The 22,307-nt window shown below is 49.6% G+C and overlaps 1 protein-coding gene across 8 annotated transcripts in view; it reads right to left on the reverse strand.

Moving 5' to 3' along the window:
- The window catches only part of AHNAK (AHNAK nucleoprotein), a 95,579-nt gene that overhangs the window by 61,334 nt on the left and 11,938 nt on the right, over positions 1-22,307 (reverse strand). Inside the window, exons 5-6 of one of the 8 annotated variants that reach the window (XM_043451712.1) lie at positions 17,116-22,179; positions 3,636-14,934 (exon numbers count right to left, since the gene is read on the reverse strand). The exons of 2 other annotated variants lie outside the window; for them this stretch is intronic. In XM_043451712.1, the coding sequence (XP_043307647.1) occupies positions 4,489-14,934; positions 17,116-22,179 (15,510 nt within the window). In that variant the 3' untranslated portion in view covers positions 3,636-4,488. Of the gene's footprint in view, positions 1-3,635; positions 22,180-22,307 lie in introns of those variants that run through there. 5 more of the 8 variants (XM_043451711.1, XM_043451708.1, XM_043451710.1 and 2 more) reach the window with 5 other exon arrangements.

Raw genomic sequence — 22,307 nt, forward strand, 5'->3', positions numbered from 1 at the left:
TGCTCGGGCCTGGTGCACTGGGAAGACCCAGAGGGATTGGGTAGAGAGGGAGGTGGGAGGGGGGATCGGGATGGGGAATACATGTAAATCCATGGCTGATTCATGTCAATGTATGACAAAAACCACTACAATATTGCAAAGTAATTAGCCTCCAACTAATAAAAATAAATGAAAAAAAAAAAAGAGAGAGAGAGAGGACTAAAACATTCTTAACATCAAAATTTTCACACAAGTAAGTGCAGCGTCTCCCAAGTACAACTGTGTGTGCTTAAAACAAAAATGGTCATAGTATTTTATGATCATATCTTAGACATATCCCACATAATTGTGGCTATTCAAAGAAATCTCAATATATAGAAAGTCAAACTCGCCCAACAGAAAAATGAAGACGAAGACATCGTCCTGGTTGTTCTCTATCTGGCCCTCCACCCTCAGATTCTTTCTCCCTGCGTCTCTGCCTTGCTCTGTGCCTCCAGGAGGCTGATCGCTCTACCTGTAACACCTGGGCTCATTTGCTCTCCAGCACAAGCACAGGCAGGGGGAAAACTCAGGGTGTTTCTTCCTGCTTCTCAAGGCAGGCAGTTCTGGCAGATGCTGTGGTCCTGCATGGCTGGATTCCAGGAACACCATCTCTTCCCAGGCCCCTTCAGGTCCAGGGGTAACACCAGCCTCCTGCTGCCCCTGGGGGTCTCACACCCCTTGTTGGCTTCTTGGTCCTGGCCCACTACTGCATAAAGAGCCCCCACTAAAGTCTCTGTGGCTGAACTATCTTGAACTACATTTCCGGGAGGGACCCTGACACATACAGAAGTGAGTTTGAGTGGCCGAAAAATATTTACTGCCTTTTGTGAGCACGGGATGCGTTTCAAAATAAGTGAACTTTCCAAGTGTCCCCTGAGCCACATCCACAGTCAGTCACACTGCCCAAAGCCAGGCGCACTGACAGGCTGCAGGCCCTGGGCTGTGACTCAGCCCTGGAGCTCCAACCAAGGACCCTGAGGAGCGCAGGCCCGCCCCTTCCAGGTCTCCCGAGGCCACTCCTTGGCCTCGAATGCCGGCACTGGGACTGCAGAGTGTTAAAACCTCCTGGATCTGGGCCCCGCAGGACTTTGGGGAATACCTCGGGCCATCCCCATCAGGGACTGAGAGAGGGCAGGGGTAAATGGTGGGAAGGTGAGAAGAACAGAGTGAAGGGGGAACTCAGAGTGGTGAGGCAGGACAAGCCAAGAAAAGTCCGCTGGGATGGGCCCCCCGCATGCTTCTCCAGCCCCTGGCACCTCCTACATGCCCCCTCGTCTGTGGTCATGGTCACTGCAGAGGGGACGGATCCCATCCTGGGGCCACCACTGCCTCCACCCTGGGCCTGATGTGGGAGGAGGGTGGCTGAGAAGTTTCTCACCTTTGATTGGCCCATTGCCATGTTCATCACCCATCTGACCCACCACCCCTGACTGTCCCAGCCAATGAGATCTCGCCCTGAAAGTCCAGGCCCCATCACCATCACCCATATCATCCCTGGTAGAAGCCTCACTTACAAGTGAGTATACTTCCAGTGTTCAGAGCAGACCAGTGTCCCACATCCATCACAGCATTAGGTCTGCGGAGGTCGGCAGAGGATTCTGAGACCAATTGGGGCTGGGACAGCATCTAACCACGTAATGTTCAAAAACTACTTGTGGAATGAATGGGCAATAAGGGCCACCCTAGCCTACATCACCCCTTCCTCAAGTGAAAAAAAAATGTTTTTTTCTTTTTAATTGCTCTATTATTGGACAGCCTGCTTAGTTCTGCCTGGGAGATCTTTCCAGCATCCCAGTGAGCATCCCCCTGGCTGTGTATACAAGGGCACCCCACTGTCACCCACTTCACCTCCCTCCAAACATGAGGGCCACGTACCTCAGGCAGCATGCACATTCTGTCCCACCCCCACACCCGTGTCAGCTTGAGAATGGAGGAAGGACTGAGAATTGGGCTTTGAGCTGTGGTTGTAAGAAGCGCACTTGTGGGATGCCCAGACCCAGTGAGAAGACAAATGCATGTAGGTGGGTGTGCACGCTCTAACTTTTCAGTGTCTGCAAGAGCTCACACCTGCCTCTCTAGGACTCCATGCCCACCCTCGTGCTCCCAGTAAACAAACAGCTGCGACACAAAAGCGACACACTTAAAGGCGGCGCCCCCGCATTGCAGACCACCCAAACGCCTGAACAGACTCTGGTCCTGTGGATGCTATCCCTGTTCTAACAGGTGAGGAAACTCTTGCCCAGTTCACAAAAGCAGCTTTAAAAAAGCCATGGAGGGGAGGGATAAATTAGGAGTTTGAGATGGACAGATGTACACTATTACATATAAAATAGATCACCAATAAGAACCTGAGGGATAGTACTCAACATTTTGTAATAACCTATAAGGGAAAGAAATCTGAAGAATATATGTATATAACCGTATCACTTTGCTGTACGCTTAAAAGTAACACAACATTGTTAATTGGCAATACTTAAATTTAAAAAATAAAAAATTTAAAAGCCACAGGCAATCAAGTGCCTCCCTTATTACCTATCCTTTCCAAAACCTAGACTCACCCTTGAGCTCCAAAAAACCGCCCCCGCAAGGACACAGACTCTGCTGGCTGAGGTGTGAATGGGTGAAGCTGATCAAGGCCCGTTTGCAATCCAAGCAAGGGCAAGTGGAGTTCACTCTGGGCAGGAGACCCCACTGCTCTGCACAGAGACCCACAAACTGGCTCTGGAGAGGGTGGGAGGGGTGGGGGCTGGCATCTCCGTTCTGAGGGTGACCAGAGAACAGAGCTTCCTTCCACTGGCAGAAAGATGGCAACTCTGAGACATGACCAGGAGGCTAAGCTTGGTTAGATCATTTCAGTCTAAGAAGGCACTGCCCTCTGCCCAGCAATGACAGACGTCAGGAACCAGTTTCTAGAAGGCTCCTCCACCCACCATGTATTGTCCACAGAACTAGAAATCAAAAGGGGCCTTTTGGATTTCCCTGGTGGTCCAGTGGTTAAGACTCCGTGCTCCCAATGTAGGGGGCACGGATCTGATCCCTGGTCAGGGGACTAAGATCCCACAATGCTGCATGGCGTAACCAAAAAGAAAAGGAGGGGGGGAACTTTTGTCAGAAGATTTTTTCCATAAAGTTTAGCTCTCACATGGCCTAGAAGGAATCATGAGGATATATGACATGAGATCAACACCCTTATTTCAAATGAGAGAACACTGTGGCCCAGGATGGCAGGTAATGAGGCCAGTCAGCAAACCCGCAGCCACATCAGGAACAGGGGGTGGGCCTGTGACCCACAGCCAGATCCTTTTCTGTCACTCTAACAGGGCTTCTTATCCATTCATGTCCGAATCAGTTCTGTATGGTATATTCCTATCTGAGGATGCCAAATTGGCGGGCAGGTCCTGAGGTTGGGCTGCCAACATGCCCAGCCTCTCTCAATTTCTCAGCGGTGGTGCAACCAGCCTCATTGTGAGAATCGAGAAGCAAAGAATCCCTCCCACTACCCACTAATGCAAACCAGCAACGCCACAAAGTGGACCCAGTCTGACCTGTCAGGACTGGGCCTGCAGCCTCCCCAGGCTTCATCCTCCCAACACAGAATGCAAAGGCACAGGATATCCGGGTTAATAAACAGCTTTATTTGCCCTTGACAGCATCAATTTTCTTACATTCTCAATTAATTTGCCATTAAAGTGCTGGAAATTTTCTTAATCACAATAACATTTGTTAAAGGAAATCAGAACTAATATCAGGAACGTGGCGATCACGAAGAAAACATTTCTCTTACAACACAGAGAATGGAAGGCCCTCGTGTGGAGTGAGTGGGTGGCCTGATTTACAAAGAGATTCTAATTCCCTCTCCCCGTGAGCACCAAACAGGCTGGGACCGACCGCCACCCCTGGGGAAACAAAAAGCAATGATACACAGTTCTAGAAACACCCACACGCACCGCCGGCCAGCTCCTCTCAGCCATCTTTGGGTGTTTGCTGTTTGAGTAGACCCAATTGTAGGAGAAATAAAAGGTCTGGCCCCCCTCTACTGCCTTCTACCCCACCCCACCCTTACTAACAAAAGCCCCCAAAAGTCATTACAATGAAAAAAGTGGGTTTCCATGACCCCAACACTAACAATGTTCAGTAAAAATGAAGATAATAAACACAAAAGCTGGCTTAGTAAACAGGAGCTCTCAGCATTCAATGCAAAAAAAGAAAAAAAACAAAACAAAAAAACTGAAATCTGAAGGCAAATACTGCTGATTTTGCACGTGGGCTGGACGAAGAACTTGGAATCTATCTGTAAAGCTCCGGGAGGAGCCAAAAGGCAGCTGGCTTTTCAGCACTTGCCCCTGGCAGAGGCCAGATCTTTGCATCGTTGCTGAGGCTGTTGGCGTGTTTCTCTTTGGAGTTTATATACAAACACACCCAAGGCTGATGGAGTTCTATACAGATATGTACACACACAGAGGCCGGCTACTCTTTCTTTGTGGAAACTGTCAGCTCCACCTCGGGAAGCTGAATGCCAACCTTAGTCCCACTGTCATTGCTAGAAGACGACGACAGTCGGGACTTCTTAGAGGATGAGGACACTCCACTCCCCTGTAACTTGCCTGCCTCATCATCGCTCCCAGTCACCTCATAATGACCTTTGCTCTTTGACCCCAATCCACCAAAGGTACCAAATTTCAGCTTGCCGTGTTTCCCTTTGACTTTCCCGCCTTCCAGCACCACCTCCCCGCCCTCAAACTCCAAAGTCCCCGTGGGGGTGGTAGGGGCAGAGTGCTCCCTTTCATCACTGAAGGAATTTGAGCGGTGGCTTGGCTTCTTGCTTTTGAATAAGGAGAATTTGCCTTTGGGTGAAGACGTGTCGACCTCGGCCTCACCTTCCAGGGAACCCAAGCTGGCCTTGGAGCTCTTCAGGTCACCTTTGGACCCCGAAACGGACGCTTCTGGTGAGCCGGTGACGCCAGCTTTCCCTTTAGGTTTGGAGAAGGTGAACTTGGGCATCTTGATTTTGGACTTTTTAAGTTTTACGTCAGATTCTTCCCACTCGCCCTCTCCGGCACCAGACTGGACACTGGCCTCTGCTTTAGGGAAGTTAATATCCACTCCCACTTCTCTGCCCACCAGCTCCCGGCCAGAGAAGGTGAACTTGGGGATCTTCATCTTGGGGAATGTTACTTTTCCAGATCCGCTTTCCAAGTGACCTTGAGGCCCAGACACGCTCAGTCCAGGACCCTGAAGTCCAACCTGGCCTCCTTTGACACCTCCTTCTACCTTTGGTCCTGAGAAATGAAGTCCTCCAGCAAACTTAGGTGCATCCAGGTTGAGAGCAGAGGAGACCTGGGGTCCTTTCCACTCCCCGCTGGAACCTTTGACACTCACGTGCCCTTCGCCCAGGCTGATATCTGGGGCACTGACACCTCCTGAAACATCCACGCCTCCTTTGATTTTCGGGCCCTTCAAGCTGACACCAAAATCTGACTCAGGAGATGCCACGTTCAATGAAGGCCCTTTCACACCAATGTCAGGAGCAGCTCCACGGAAACCTATCCCTGAACCTTTCAGGTCACCTTTGATTTCAGGACCAGAAATCTGCCCGGTTGGGAGTTTCACGTTCATACCTGGCAGCACCACATCACATCCAGATGACTTCACTCCAGGCGTTTGGAGGTTTCCTTCCAAGCCTTGAACGCTGATGCCCGGAAGACCAACCATGGGGCCTTTCATCTCACCACTGGCCCCAAGGCTGCCTTTTATTTTTGGTCCTTCCAAGTTCAAGTCCACATCTGGCGCTGAGATTTGAGGGCCAGAGATCTGAGGCCCTTTCAGGTTCAGGCCTCCGAGGTTCACGTCCATGCCAGGCCCCTTGAGTTCTCCAGTCACCTGTGGCCCCTTGACGTTGATGTCCACGTCAGACCCTGGAGCAGAGATGCCAAACTGTGGCAGCTTCATCTTGGGAAGTTTAATACCACCCTCAGGTGCCTCCAAGCTTAGATCAGGAGCACCTACTGATACCGAGGGGCACTTGATGTCACCAGAGACGGCCAGGTCGCCCTGCAGGCTTGGTCCTTTCAGGGTCACATCTGGCACACCAATGTCAAGCGCTGCTGTAGCATCGATTCCAGGCACCTTCACACCATCACCTTCTACCTTCACCTTTCCACCGACACCTCTGAGGTCAAGCCCGGGGGCATGCACCTTCATGCTGGGAACAGATACATCCAGATCTCCCTTCAAACTTGGTCCTTTCAAGTTCAGGTCGAGGTCAGGTCCAGAGATTTTTGGCGTAGAGAGGTTCACTGATGGCAAGTCTACTTTTGGCCCCTTGAGAGACACATCAGGCCCTTCAAGCTTGACATCTGCTGTGCTCAAGCCGCCTTCAAGAGAGGGCAGCTGGACCTCAGCTCCCCCACCATCCACTTTCACACCAGGGACGCCGATCTTGGGCATCGAAAACTTAGGGAACTTAATTTTTGATTCCGGACCTTGCAGATCTACATCTGGTCCTTCTAGCCCCACACTGGGGACATCACCCTTTATCTTTGGTCCTTTCAAGCTAACATTCACATCAGGGATGGATACTTGAGGGGCAGAAATGCCGAATGATGGTGCTTTGACTTTAGCATCTGGGCCTTCAATGTTGATGTCAGGTGCGTCCAGGTTTGCCTGCACCCTGGGGCCTTTCAAGTCGCCCTCTATCTTTGGCCCTGAGACATCGACACCTGGCGCCTTGATCTTGGGAGCCTTCAGCTTGATGTCAGGACCTTCCACATTAATCCCTGGTGAAGAAATATCCAGATCAGGCGCCTGGATTTCACCCCCCATTTTGGGGCTAGGGAGAGATGCCTCAGCTTTAAATTTAGATGATTTAATGTCAAATTCTACATCTGGGAAGTACATTTTCCCAAACATAGGTTTCTTGGTCTTGGGAGATTTCACATCAACTTTCAGGGAGGCATCCGGCCCCGCAACATTGACATCTATGTCAGGAGACTTGAGACTGGCATCAATTTCACCCCCAGGAGCATTCAAATCAAATCCTTGCTTCTTGGCCTTCATTTTAGGCCCACTCATGTGAATCTTCGGCATTTTAAACTTACTTTTCTTGCCCTTGCCACCAACACTAATTTCAGAAGCTTCAACGTTCAGCTCTGCCTCAGGAACTGTCACATCAAGTGTAGGTGACTTGAAGTCAGCTTTAGGGCTTTTTGCCCCAAACCCAAACTTGGGTTTCTTAAATTTGGGAATTTTTACATCTGGCCCTTCAATGTTAATATCTGGGCTCTCCACGTGTACATCTAAGCTTGGAGCTTCTAAATCAACTTTGGGTCCCTTGAGGTCCAGTTCACCACCTTCTAATTTGGGACCAGAAATTCCAATTTTGGGTGTCTTGAGATGCAAATCAATGTCAGGAGCAGTTACTTTAGGAGCAGATACATCTAGTGATGGCATCTTCAAACGTGGGCCACTGAGTTTGGCATCAGGGCCTTCAATATCCAGACCTGGACCTTTAAGGTCTACTTCTGGGCCTCTGAAAGTCCCTTCAATCTTAGGAACAGACACATCAAAATCACCCTTGCCTAAGGATCCTTTCAAATCCAGGTCAACATCAGGCATAGAGATCTTGGGAGTTTTGATGTTTATCTCTGGCATTTTGAACTTGGGGCCCTTCAGTTTTGCATCTGGACCTTCAATGTTCACATCTGGAACATCAATGTCCACCTTGGGTCCTGAGATGTCAATGTCAGCTTTGGGCAGGTTCACATCCACTTCTGGGCCCTCTCCTTTGAAGCCAGGCATGCTGAACTTGGGCATTTTCACCTTGGGCATCTTTAGGTGCCAGTCTGGGCCATGAACATCCACATCTGGAACATCAATGTCCACTTTGGGGCCCTTGATGTCAACTTCAGGGCCCTTGAGGTCACCTTCCACCTTAGGCAGAGAAATGTCCACATCTCCCTTTACTTTGGGTCCTTTCAGATTTAAATCAATGTCAGGCATGGAGATCTTGGGAGCTTTGATGTTCATCTCTGGCATCTTGAATTTGGGACCCTTCAGTTTTGCATCTGGACCTTCAATGTTCACATCTGGAACATCAATGTCCACCTTGGGTCCAGAGACATCAATGTCAGCCTTGGGCAGGTTCACGTCCACTTCTGGGCCCTCTCCTTTGAAGCCAGGCATGCTGAACTTGGGCATTTTCACTTTGGGCATCTTCAGGTGCCAGTCTGGGCCGTGAACGTCCACATCTGGGACATCAATGTCCACTTTCGGGCCTTTGATGTCAACTTCAGGGCCCTTGAGGTCACCTTCAACTTTGGGCAGAGAAACGTCCACGTCACCCTTTACCTTGGGGCCCTTCAGATTCAGGTCAACTTCAGGCATGGAGATCTTGGGTGCCTTGAGGTGCAGGTCAGGCATTTTAAACTTGGGACCCTTCAGTTTTCCTTCTGGACTATGAATGTCAATGTCGGGAGTATCTATGTCCAGCGTAGGGCCTTTAACATCTACTTTTGGGCCTTTCAGATCTCCTTCCAATTTAGGGATGGAAGTATCCAAATCTCCTTTTATCTTAGGTCCTTTCAAGTTCAAATCAATGTCACTCATGGAGATTTGTGGGGTTTTGAAGTGGACATCAGGCATCTTAAATTTGGGTCCTTTGAGCTTCCCTTCAGGGCCTTCAATGTCCACCTCTGGCCCTTTCAGATCACCTTCTACCTTAGGCAGTGAAAGGTCCACATCACCCTTTACCTTTGGCCCTTTCAGATTTAAGTCAAAGTCAGGCATGGAGATCTTCGGGGCTTTAATGTTCATCTCTGGCATCTTAAATTTAGGCCCCTTCAGTTTTCCTTCTGGGCCTTCAATACTAATATCAGGAGTGTCAATATCCAGTTTGGGGCCTTTGATGTCCACCTCAGGGGCCTTGAGATCACCCTCAACTTTGGGCAGAGAGATATCAACATCACCCTTCATTTTGGGGCCCTTCAGGTTGAAGTCAAGGTCAGGCATGGAGATCTTGGGAGCTTTGATGTTCATCTCTGGCATTTTGAACTTGGGGCCCTTCAGTTTTGCATCTGGACCTTCAATGTTCACATCTGGAACATCAATGTCCACCTTGGGTCCTGAGATGTCAATGTCAGCTTTGGGCAGGTTCACATCCACTTCTGGGCCCTCTCCTTTGAAGCCAGGCATGCTGAACTTGGGCATTTTCACCTTGGGCATCTTTAGGTGCCAGTCTGGGCCATGAACATCCACATCTGGAACATCAATGTCCACTTTGGGGCCCTTGATGTCAACTTCAGGGCCCTTGAGGTCACCTTCCACCTTAGGCAGAGAAATGTCCACATCTCCCTTTACTTTGGGTCCTTTCAGATTTAAATCAATGTCAGGCATGGAGATCTTGGGAGCTTTGATGTTCATCTCTGGCATCTTGAATTTGGGACCCTTCAGTTTTGCATCTGGACCTTCAATGTTCACATCTGGAACATCAATGTCCACCTTGGGTCCGGAGACATCAATGTCAGCCTTGGGCAGGTTCACGTCCACTTCTGGGCCCTCTCCTTTGAAGCCAGGCATGCTGAACTTGGGCATTTTCACTTTGGGCATCTTCAGGTGCCAGTCTGGGCCATGAACGTCCACATCTGGGACATCAATGTCCACTTTCGGGCCTTTGATGTCAACTTCAGGGCCCTTGAGGTCACCTTCAACTTTGGGCAGAGAAACGTCCACGTCACCCTTTACCTTGGGGCCCTTCAGATTCAGGTCAACTTCAGGCATGGAGATCTTGGGTGCCTTGAGGTGCAGGTCAGGCATTTTAAACTTGGGACCCTTCAGTTTTCCTTCTGGACCATGAATGTCGATGTCCGGAGTGTCTATGTCCACCTTGGGACCTGATATGTCAATGTCAGCTTTAGGCAGGTTCACATCCACTTCCGGGCCCTCTCCTTTGAAGCCAGGCATGCTAATCTTGGGCATTTTTATCTTGGGCATCTTCAGGTGCCAGTCTGGGCCATGAACATCCACATCTGGAGCATCAATGTCCACCTTGGGGCCTTTGATGTCAACTTCAGGGGCCTTTAGGTCACCTTCCACCTTAGGCAGGGAAATATCCACATCTCCTTTCACCTTAGGGCCTTTCAGGTGTAAATCGAAGTCAGGCATGGAGATCTTGGGGGCTTTGATGTTCATCTCTGGCATCTTGAATTTAGGACCTTTCAACTTTCCATCTGGTCCTTCAAGGTTAACATCAGGGCCTTCGAAGTCCACTTTGGGTGCTGACACATCAATGTCAGCCTTGGGCAGGTTCACATCCACTTCTGGGCCCTCTCCTTTGAAGCCAGGCATGCTGATCTTGGGCATTTTTATCTTGGGCATCTTCAGGTGCCAGTCTGGGCCTTGAACGTCCACATCTGGAGCATCAATGTCCACTTTGGGGCCTTTGATGTCAACTTCAGGGCCCTTGAGGTCACCTTCCACCTTAGGCAGAGAAATATCCAGATCCCCCTTTACTTTGGGTCCTTTCAGGTTTAAGTCAATATCAGGCATGGAGATCTTGGGAGCCTTTAAGTGCATCTCTGGCATCTTGAATTTGGGTCCCTTCAATTTCCCCTCTGAACCTTCAATGTTAATATCAGGAGTTTCAATATCTACTTTTGGGCCCTTGATGTCCACCTCAGGACCCTTGAGGTCACCTTCTACTTTTGGCAAAGATACATCCACATCACCCTTCAGTTTGGGGCCCTTCAGATTAAAGTCAATGTCAGGCATGGAGATCTTTGGAGCTTTGATGTTCATCTCTGGCATCTTGAATTTGGGACCCTTCAGTTTTGCATCTGGACCTTCAATATTCACATCTGGAACATCAGTGTCCACCTTGGGTCCTGAGACATCTATGTCGGCCTTGGGCAGGTTCACGTCCACTTCTAGGCCCTCTCCTTTGAAGCCAGGCATGCTGAACTTGGGCATTTTCACCTTGGGCATCTTCAGGTGCCAGTCTGGGCCATGAACATCCACATCTGGGACATCAATGTCCACTTTGGGGCCTTTGATGTCAACTTCAGGGCCCTTGAGGTCACCTTCAACTTTGGGCAGAGAAACATCCACATCACCTTTCACCGTGGGGCCCTTCAAGTTTAAATCAACATCAGGCATGGAGATCTTGGGAGCTTTGATATTTATGTCAGGCATCTTGAATTTGGGGCCTTTTAAGCCTCCATCTAGACCTTCCACATTGACTTCTGGGCCCTCAATGTCCATTTTGGGACCCTCTATGTTGATATCTCCTTTTGGCAGATCCACAGACATATCTGGTCCTTCTGCTTTTAACCCAGGCACACTGAACTTGGGCATTTTCATCTTGGGCATTTTCAAATTCCAGTCTGGACCATGAACATCCACATCAGGTGCATCCAGGTGAATTTCTGGTGCCTTAATATCCACTTTGGGTCCTTTAAGATCACCTTCTAAATTAGGACCTGCAACATCTAAGTCTCCTTTGACTTTAGGACCTTTCAGATTTAACTCCACATCAGGCATAGACACTTTAGGAGATGAAATACTTAGGAAAGGCATTTTGAACTTGGGTCCTTTCACTTTTCCTTGGACCTCAACATCAGGAGCATTAATGTCAACTTTTGGACCTGTTACATCAAGATCTGGCTTTTTGACCTTGACATCTACCTCAGGTGTCTGAACTTTGGAGCCCGAAAAATTAAATTTGGGAAGCTTAAAACGTGATTTCTTTGACTTGCCTTCAATATTGAGCTTAGGACCAGAAATGTCCACTTCTGGGCCCTTTACATCCAACTTGGGAGCTTTAATGTCACCTTCCAATTTGGGCCCAGAAACATCAACATCTCCCTTAAGTTTTGAGCCCTTCAAATTCAGGTCAATTTCTGGCATGGAGATCTTGGGCATGTTTACATGCATGTCAGGCATCTTCAGCTTTGGACCTTTTAATTTGCCTTCTGGGCCATGAATGTCAATATCAGGTGCATCTACATCTATCTTCGGCCCTTTGATGTCAAGAGAAGGCCCTTTCAAATCACCTTCTACATTTGGAAGTGCAACATCCACCTCTCCTTTCACTTTAGGGCCTTTAAGATTAAGATCCAGATCTGGCATGGAGATCTTAGGAGCTTTGATATTCATTTCTGGCATCTTGAACTTGGGTCCCTTCAGTTTCGCATCTGGACCTTCAATGTTCACATCTGGAACATCAATGTCCACCTTGGGCCCAGAGACATCTATATCAGCCTTGGGCAGGTTCACATCCACTTCTGGGCCCTCTCCTTTAAAGCCAGGCATGCTCATCTTGGGCATTTTTATCTTGGGCATCTTCAGGTGCCAGTCAGGGCCATGAACATCCACATCTGGGACATCAATGTCCACCTTGGGGCCTTTAATATCCACTTCAGGAACTTTAATCTCACCTTCCACTTTTGGTAAAGACACATCCACATCTCCCTTCACTTTGGGGCCCTTCAGGTTAAGATCAATGTCAGGCATGGAAATCTTGGGGGCTTTGATGTTCATCTCTGGCATCTTGAACTTAGGACCCTTGAGCTTCCCTTCAGGACCTTCAAGACTCACATCTGGGCCTTCAATGTCCACCTTGGGTCCTGAGATGTCAATGTCAGCTTTAGGTAGGTTCACGTCCACTTCTGGGCCCTCTCCTTTGAAGCCAGGCATGCTGAACTTGGGCATTTTCATCTTGGGCATCTTCAGGTGCCAGTCTGGGCCATGAACATCCACATCTGGGACAGCAACATCCAATTTGGGGCCTTTGATGTCAACTTCAGGGGCCTTTAGGTCACCTTCTACTTTAGGCAGAGAAACATCCACATCTCCTTTCACCTTGGGACCTTTCAGGTGTAAATCAAAGTCAGGCATGGAGATCTTGGGGGCTTTGATGTTCATCTCTGGCATCTTGAACTTAGGACCTTTCAACTTTCCATCTGGTCCTTCAAGGTTAACATCAGGGCCTTCAATGTCCACCTTGGGTGCTGACACATCAATGTCAGCCTTGGGAAGGTTCACATCCACTTCTGGGCCCTCTCCTTTGAAGCCAGGCATGCTGAACTTAGGCATTTTCATCTTGGGCATCTTCAGGTGCCAGTCAGGGCCTTGACCATCCACATCAGGAACATCAATGTCTACTTTGGGGCCTTTCAGGTCAATTTCAGGTCCTTTAAAATCTCCCTCTACCTTGGGGCATGTGGCGTCCACATCTCCTTTTATCTTTGGACCGGTCAGATTAAGATCAATATCTGGCATAGATATCTTTGGAGTTTTAAAATGCATTTCAGGCATTTTAAACTTTGGGCTTTTCCACTTTCCTTCTGGTCCTTCAAGATGAACATCAGGGCCTTCAATGTCCACTTTGGGTCCCGAGACATCAACGTCGGCCTTGGGCAAGTTCACATCCACTTCCGGGCCCTCTCCTTTGAAGCCAGGCATGCTAATCTTGGGCATTTTCATCTTGGGCATCTTCAGGTGCCAGTCAGGGCCATGAACGTCCACATCTGGGACATCAATGTCCACTTTGGGGCCTTTGATGTCAACATCAGGAGCCTTTAGGTCACCTTCTACTTTAGGCAGAGAAACATCCACATCTCCTTTCACCTTAGGGCCTTTCAGGTGTAAATCAAAGTCAGGCATGGAGATCTTGGGGGCTTTAATGTTCATCTCCGGCATCTTGAACTTAGGACCCTTGAGCTTCCCTTCAGGACCCTCAAGGCTCACGTCAGGGCCTTCAATATCCACCTTGGGTCCTGAGATATCAATGTCAGCTTTAGGAAGGTTCACATCCACTTCTGGGCCCTCTCCTTTGAAGCCAGGCATGCTGAACTTGGGCATTTTCATCTTGGGCATCTTCAGGTGCCAGTCAGGGCCTTGAACATCCACATCTGGGACACCAATGTCCACTTTGGGGCCTTTGATGTCAACTTCAGGGGCCTTTAGGTCACCTTCTACTTTAGGCAGAGAAACATCCACATCTCCTTTCACCTTAGGGCCTTTCAGGTGTAAATCAAAGTCAGGCATGGAGATCTTGGGGGCTTTAATGTTCATCTCCGGCATCTTGAACTTAGGACCCTTGAGCTTCCCTTCAGGACCCTCAAGGCTCACGTCAGGGCCTTCAATATCCACCTTGGGTCCTGAGATATCAATGTCAGCTTTAGGAAGGTTCACATCCACTTCTGGGCCCTCTCCTTTGAAGCCAGGCATGCTGAACTTGGGCATTTTCATCTTGGGCATCTTCAGGTGCCAGTCAGGGCCTTGAACATCCACATCTGGGACACCAATGTCCACTTTGGGGCCTTTGATGTCAACTTCAGGGGCCTTTAGGTCACCTTCTACTTTAGGCAGAGAAACATCCACATCTCCTTTCACCTTAGGGCCTTTCAGGTGTAAATCAAAGTCAGGCATGGAGATCTTGGGGGCTTTGATGTTCATCTCTGGCATCTTGAACTTAGGACCTTTCAACTTTCCTTCTGGTCCTTCAAGGTTAACATCAGGGCCTTCAATGTCCATCTTGGGTCCAGAGATGTCAATGTCAGCCTTGGCCAAGTTCACATCCACCTCAGGGCTCTCTCCTTTGAAGCCAGGCATGCTGAACTTGGGCATTTTCATCTTGGGCATCTTCAGGTGCCAGTCAGGGCCTTGAACATCCACATCTGGGACATCAATGTCCATTTTGGGGCCTTTGATATCCACGTCTGGCACTTTCATTTCACCTTCTGTCTTGGGCACAGACACATCCACATCCCCTTTGACTTTAGGGCCTTTCAAGTTTAAGTCCACATCAGGCATGGAGATCTTGGGGGCCTTGAAGTGCATCTCGGGCATCTTGAACTTAGGACCCTTGAGCTTTCCTTCTGGCCCCTCAAGACTCACTTCTGGGGCTTCAATGTCCACCTTTGGCCCAGAGACATCAATATCAGCCTTAGGCAGGTTCACGTCCACATCTGGGCCCTGGCCTTTGAAACCTGGCATGCTGAACTTGGGCATTTTCATCTTGGGCATCTTCAGGTGCCAGTCAGGGCCTTGAACGTCCACATCTGGGACATCAACGTCCACTTTGGGGCCTTTGATGTCCACATCTGGCACTTTCATTTCACCTTCTATCTTGGGCACAGACACATCCACATCCCCTTTGACTTTAGGGCCTTTCAAGTTTAAGTCCACATCAGGCATGGAGATCTTGGGGGCCTTGAAGTGCATCTCGGGCATCTTGAACTTAGGACCCTTGAGCTTTCCTTCTGGCCCCTCAAGACTCACATCTGGAGCTTCAATGTCCACCTTTGGTCCAGAGACATCAATATCAGCTTTAGGCAGATTCACATCCACCTCAGGGCCCTCTCCTTTGAAGCCTGGCATGCTGAATTTAGGCATTTTCATCTTGGGCATCTTCAGGTGCCAGTCTGGGCCCTGGACATCCACATCTGGAACATCGATGTCCACTTTGGGGCCTTTGATGTCCACATCTGGCACTTTCATTTCACCTTCTATCTTGGGCACAGACACATCCACATCCCCTTTGACTTTGGGGCCTTTCAAGTTTAAGTCCACATCAGGCATGGAGATCTTGGGGGCCTTGAAGTGCATCTCGGGCATCTTGAACTTAGGACCCTTGAGCTTTCCTTCTGGCCCCTCAAGACTCACATCTGGAGCTTCAATGTCCACCTTTGGTCCAGAGACATCAATGTCAGCCTTGGGCAGGTTCACGTCCACTTCTGGGCCCTGGCCTTTGAAGCCTGGCATGCTGAATTTAGGCATTTTCATCTTGGGCATCTTCAGGTGCCAGTCTGGGCCCTGGACATCCACATCTGGAACATCGATGTCCACTTTGGGGCCTTTGATGTCCACATCTGGCACTTTCATTTCACCTTCTATCTTGGGCACAGACACATCCACATCCCCTTTGACTTTGGGGCCTTTCAAGTTTAAGTCCACATCAGGCATAGAGATCTTGGGGGCTTTGAAATGCATCTCAGGCATTTTAAACTTAGGGCCTTTCAACTTTGCATCAGGACACTCCAGGTCAACATCAGGCACCTCCACATCCACACTGGGGCCTTTCAAATCTCCCTCCAATTTTGGCACAGATACATCCACATCCCCTTTGACTTTGGGGCCTTTCAAGTGTAAGTCCACATCAGGCATGGAGATCTTGGGGGCCTTGAAGTGCATCTCAGGCATCTTAAACTTAGGGCCTTTCAACTTTGCTTCAGGACACTCCAGATCAACATCAGGCACTTCCACATCCACACTGGGACCTTTGATGTCAACTTGTGGACCTTTGAGATCACCTTCTAGTTCTGGCACAGAAACATCCATCTCTCCTTTCAGTTTGGGTCCCTTCAAATTCAAGTCCACATCTGGCATGGAGATCTTGGGAGCTTTGATATTCAACTTAGGCATCTTAAATTTAGAGCCTTTCAATTTTCCTTCTGGCCCCTCAAGACTCACTTCTGGGGCTTCAATGTCCACCTTGGGTCCAGAGATGTCAATATCAGCTTTAGGCAGGTTCACATCCACCTCAGGGCCCTCTCCTTTGAAGCCAGGCATGCTGAACTTGGGCATTTTCACCTTGGGCATCTTCAGGTGCCAGTCAGGGCCTTGAACATCCACATCTGGGACATCAACGTCCACTTTGGGGCCTTTGATGTCCACATCTGGCACTTTCATTTCACCTTCTATCTTGGGCACAGACACATCCACATCCCCTTTGACTTTGGGGCCTTTCAAGTTTAAGTCCACATCAGGCATGGAGATCTTGGGGGCCTTGAAGTGCATCTCGGGCATCTTAAACTTGGGCCCCTTAAGCTTTCCTTCTGGACATTCAATATCTATATCACCAACATCCACGTCCATTTTCGGGGCTTTCACATCAATTCCAGGACCTTTCAAGTCTCCTTCCACTTTAGGAAGAGAAACATCTACGTCAGATTTAAGTTTAGGGGATTTCAGATTAAGTCCAACATCAGGCATAGAGATTTTGTGCGTCTGTATGTGCATGCTTGGCATCTTGAATTTGGGACCCTTTAGTTTCCCCTCCGGACCTTCAATATTTACATCTGGGGCATCAATGTCCACCTTGGGTCCTGAGATGTCAATGTCAGCCTTGGGCAAGTTCACATCCACTTCCGGGCCCTCTCCTTTGAAGCCAGGCATGCTGAACTTGGGCATTTTCACCTTCGGCATCTTCAGGTGCCAGTCTGGACCATGAACTCCTGCATCTGGTGCATTAATGTCCACTTTTGGACCTTTGATGTCAACATCAGGGGCTTTAATCTCTCCTTCTACTTTTGGAACTGTAACATCATAATCTCCTTTCACTTTAGGGCCTTTCAAATGCAAACTAACATCTGGCATGGATATCTTCTGAGGCTTTATATTCATTTCTGGCAATTTAAATTTAGGACCTTTTACTTTTGCATTGGGACCTTCAATGTTCACATCTGGAACTTCAACATCCACCTTTGGTCCTGAGACATCTATGTCACCCTTAGGCAGATTCACATCCACTTCTGGGCCCTCTCCTTTGAAGCCAGGCATGCTGAACTTGGGCATTTTTATCTTGGGCATCTTCAGGTGCCAGTCAGGGCCTTGAACATCCACATCTGGGACATCAACGTCCACTTTGGGGCCTTTGATGTCCACATCTGGCCCTTTCAGATCCCCTTCAACTTTGGGCAGAGAAACATCCACATCCCCTTTCACCTTGGGGCCCTTGAGGTTTAAATCAATGTCAGGCATGGAGATCTTTGGAGTTTTGAAGTGCATCTCAGGCATCTTAAACTTAGGACCCTTGAGCTTTCCTTCTGGCCCCTCAAGACTCACTTCTGGGGCTTCAATGTCCACCTGGGGTCCAGAGATGTCAATGTCAGCCTTGGGCAAGTTCACATCCACCTCAGGGCCCTCTCCTTTGAAGCCAGGCACACTAAATTTAGGCATTTTCATCTTAGGCATCTTCAGGTGCCAGTCAGGGCCTTGAACGTCCACATCTGGGACATCAACGTCCACTTTGGGGCCTTTGATGTCCACATCTGGCACTTTCATTTCACCTTCTATCTTGGGCACAGACACATCCACATCCCCTTTGACTTTAGGGCCTTTCAAGTTTAAGTCCACATCAGGCATGGAGATCTTGGGGGCCTTGAAGTGCATCTCGGGCATCTTGAACTTAGGACCCTTGAGCTTTCCTTCTGGCCCCTCAAGACTCACATCTGGAGCTTCAATGTCCACCTTTGGTCCAGAGACATCAATGTCAGCCTTGGGCAGGTTCACGTCCACTTCTGGGCCCTGGCCTTTGAAGCCTGGCATGCTGAATTTAGGCATTTTCATCTTGGGCATCTTCAGGTGCCAGTCTGGGCCCTGGACATCCACATCTGGAACATCGATGTCCACTTTGGGGCCTTTGATGTCCACATCTGGCACTTTCATTTCACCTTCTATCTTGGGCACAGACACATCCACATCCCCTTTGACTTTGGGGCCTTTCAAGTTTAAGTCCACATCAGGCATGGAGATCTTGGGGGCCTTGAAGTGCATCTCGGGCATCTTGAACTTAGGACCCTTGAGCTTTCCTTCTGGCCCCTCAAGACTCACATCTGGAGCTTCAATGTCCACCTTTGGTCCAGAGACATCAATGTCAGCCTTGGGCAGGTTCACGTCCACTTCTGGGCCCTGGCCTTTGAAGCCTGGCATGCTGAATTTAGGCATTTTCATCTTGGGCATCTTCAGGTGCCAGTCTGGGCCCTGGACATCCACATCTGGAACATCGATGTCCACTTTGGGGCCTTTGATGTCCACATCTGGCACTTTCATTTCACCTTCTATCTTGGGCACAGACACATCCACATCCCCTTTGACTTTGGGGCCTTTCAAGTTTAAGTCCACATCAGGCATCGAGATCTTGGGGGCCTTGATGTGCATTTCAGGCATCCTAAACTTAGGACCCTTGAGTTCTCCTTCAGGCCCCTCAAGGCTCACATCTGGGGCTTCAATGTCCACCTTTGGCCCAGAGACATCAATGTCAGCCTTGGGCAGGTTCACATCCACATCTGGGCCCTCTCCTTTGAAGCTGGGCATGCTGAATTTAGGCATTTTCATCTTGGGCATCTTCAGACTCCACTCTGCACCCTGAACTTCCACATCTGGTGCTTTAACATCTAATTTGGGGCCTTTGATGTCCACCTCTGGAGCTTTCATCTCACCTTCTATTTTTGGTGCAGACACATCGAGACTGCCTTTCATTTTGGGTCCTTTAAGATCCATGTCAACATCTGGCAGGGTCATCTTAGGAGCTCTGAAGTGCATCTCAGGCATCTTAAACTTGGGGCCTTTCAACTTTCCTTCTGGCCCTTCAAGGCTCAGATCTGGAGCACTAATATCTACCTTTGGTGCAGAAATGTCGAGATCTGCCTTGGGCAGATTCACATCCAATTCTGGGCCCTCTCCTTTAAGGCTGGGCATGGTGAATTTGGGCATCTTCATCTTTGGCATCTTCAGGTTCCAGTCAGGACCGTGAACTTCAACATCTGGTGCACTGAGGTCTACTTTGGGCCCCTTCAGGTCCCCTTCCAGCTTTGGCACTGTAACATCATATTCTCCCTTCACCTTGGGACCTTTCATATGCAAATCTACATCAGGCATGGAGATCTTGGGGGCCTTGATGTTCATCTCTGGCATCTTAAACTTGGGACCCTTTAGCTTTCCTTCAGGTCCTTCAATATTCACATCTGGACCTTCAACATCCACCTTGGGTCCAGCAATGTCAATGTCAGTCTTGGGCAGGTTCACATCCACTTCTGGGCCCTCTCCTTTGAAGCCAGGCATGCTGAACTTGGGCATTTTCACCTTGGGCATCTTCAGGTGCCAGTCTGGGCCATGAACATCCACATCTGGAGCATCAATGTCCACTTTGGCACTCTTAAGTTCAACATCAGGAACTTTAATCTCACCTTCAACCTTTGGCACTGTGACATCATATTCTCCTTTTACACTAGGGCCTTTCAAGTGTAAGTCCACATCTGGTATGGAAATCTTTGGTGCTTTGATATTCATCTCAGGCATCTTAAACTTGGGTCCTTTCAATTTCCCCTCTGGTCCCTCAATACTCACATCTGGAGCACTGACATCTACCTTGGGCCCAGAAATGTCCACATCAGGCTTAGGCAGGTTTACATTGACTTCAGGGCCCTCTGCTTTGAACCCTGGAACAGTGAACTTGGGCATTTTCATCTTGGGCATCTTCAGGTGCCAGTCTGGGCCCTGGATATCCACATCTGGGACATCGATGTCCACTTTGGGGCCTTTCAGCTCTCCTTCAAGTTTTGGCACTGTTACATCATACTCTCCTTTTACTTTTGGGCCTTTCACATGCAAATCCACATCAGGCATGGACAGCTTTGGTGTCTTGACACTCACTTCAGGCAGCTGAACATCAGGGCCTTTAAGGTTGCCTGCCAGGCCCCCGATATTGACATTTGGGGCATCCACATTGACCTTGGGCCCTGAAATACTGACATCACCTTTGGGGAGACTCACATCTACATCTGGCCCTTCCCCTTTGACTCCTGGAGTGCTGAACTTGGGCATTTTCATCTTGGGCATTTTCAGATTCCAGTCCGGACCATGAACTTCCACATCTGGGGCACTCACATCCACTTTGGGGCCTCTGACATCAACTTCAGGGACATTGACTTTCCCCTCTACTTTTGGAAGCATAACATCAACACCCCCTTTCACTTTTGGTGCAGCCACATTCAAGTCTACGTCTGCCATAGAGATCTTGCAGGTTCCTGCTTTCCCAGAAGGACCACTGAGTTTGGGGCCAGTAATGGTTCCCTCTAGGTTGGGTGTCTCTATGTCCACTTTGGCACCTTTAACTGCCACTTGAGGGCCTTTAACATCACCTTGCACCCCAGGAGCAGAAACCTTAATGTCTCCTTTCAGTTTCGAGGACCCAAGGCTCAGATCCACATCCTGCATGGAGATTTTAGGTTTCTGAATAATCATTTCAGGAGCCTTGATTTTAGGACCCTTCAACTTCCCTTCCAGACCCCCAGAAGCAACCTCAGGCAGGTCGACATTCCCAGAGACCCCAGGAAGCATCACTTCACCTGTGGGCAGTGTCACATCAATGCCAGGCCTGTCTCCCTTAGAACCTGATACAGAGAACTGGGGGGCCTTCACCTTGGGCACATTCACTTTACCCCCAGGCCCATGAATGTCAATGTCAGGAGCTTGAACTTCTACCCTGGAGCCAGAGATGCTGCCCTCAATTTGGGGCACAGAGATGCCCACCCCTAAACTCCCCTGTGGCTTGGCACCTTTCAGGCCTAGGCCACCCTCAAGGGATGGCCCAGTGATCTGGGGGCCCTTCAACTTCCCCTCGAGCCCCTCCATATTGGCAGAGGGAGCACTAACTTCGAGCTGAGGGGTCTGGATGCTTCCACCAATAGTCAAGCCTGGTTTGCCACCTTTGTGCCCCACAGAGAGTTCAGGGGGGGAAACGCTCAACCCTGCCTCGGGGGCCTGGCCCTCAGGCCCTATTGAGACACCAAATTTTGGCACCTTCATGGTGGGAAATTTAATTTTCCCGTCAAGAGATGGGCCCTGCCCCTCTACTGCCCCGCCCCCAAGAGAGGACGAAACATCCACCCCTGGGACCTGGATCCCTCCCTTGCTACCCAAGTCCAAGCCCTTTGCATTGACACTGACACCCGGGCTTCCCACCTTTACCCCAGGCACGGTGACCTGGACCTTCGAGTGGCCAGCCCCTGGCAACTCTGGGCCCGCAGCGGAAATGGACCCTGCTCGGATGTCCACGGTGGAGCCTGTGGTGGGAGACCCAGCCCCTGAGCCCGAGGGCAGTCTGATCACTGTCTTCCCAGGCTGGGTCTCCACATCCACAGTGGAGATTTCAGTCAATTCGTGCCGTGGGATCTTGATCTTGAACTCTGGGCTGCTGATGTCAATGTCCTTGGCGCCTTCACGGCTTGTCACATCCACAGTGTAGGCCGTGACCCTCCTGGTCACGGTGATGGTACGGCTCTGGGTCTCCCCAGCGTCCCCTTCCACTCCATCCTCTGACTTCAGCCGAGGCTTGATCTTTGTGGTGTAGATGCGCTGGTACTCCTCGTCATCCCCGCTCTGCAGAAACACATGCCCCGTACAGGTTGCAGCAGAGTCTGTGTGAGTGACAGACGCCCGGCCACAGCCCAGCCGACAACACGGTCTCCTGCTCCCCAAAGAAGCCAGGACCGTTAGGGAGGCCCACG

The sequence above is a fragment of the Cervus canadensis genome, chromosome 29 (assembly GCF_019320065.1).
Source record: "Cervus canadensis isolate Bull #8, Minnesota chromosome 29, ASM1932006v1, whole genome shotgun sequence".
Classification (NCBI taxonomy): domain Eukaryota; kingdom Metazoa; phylum Chordata; class Mammalia; order Artiodactyla; family Cervidae; genus Cervus; species Cervus canadensis.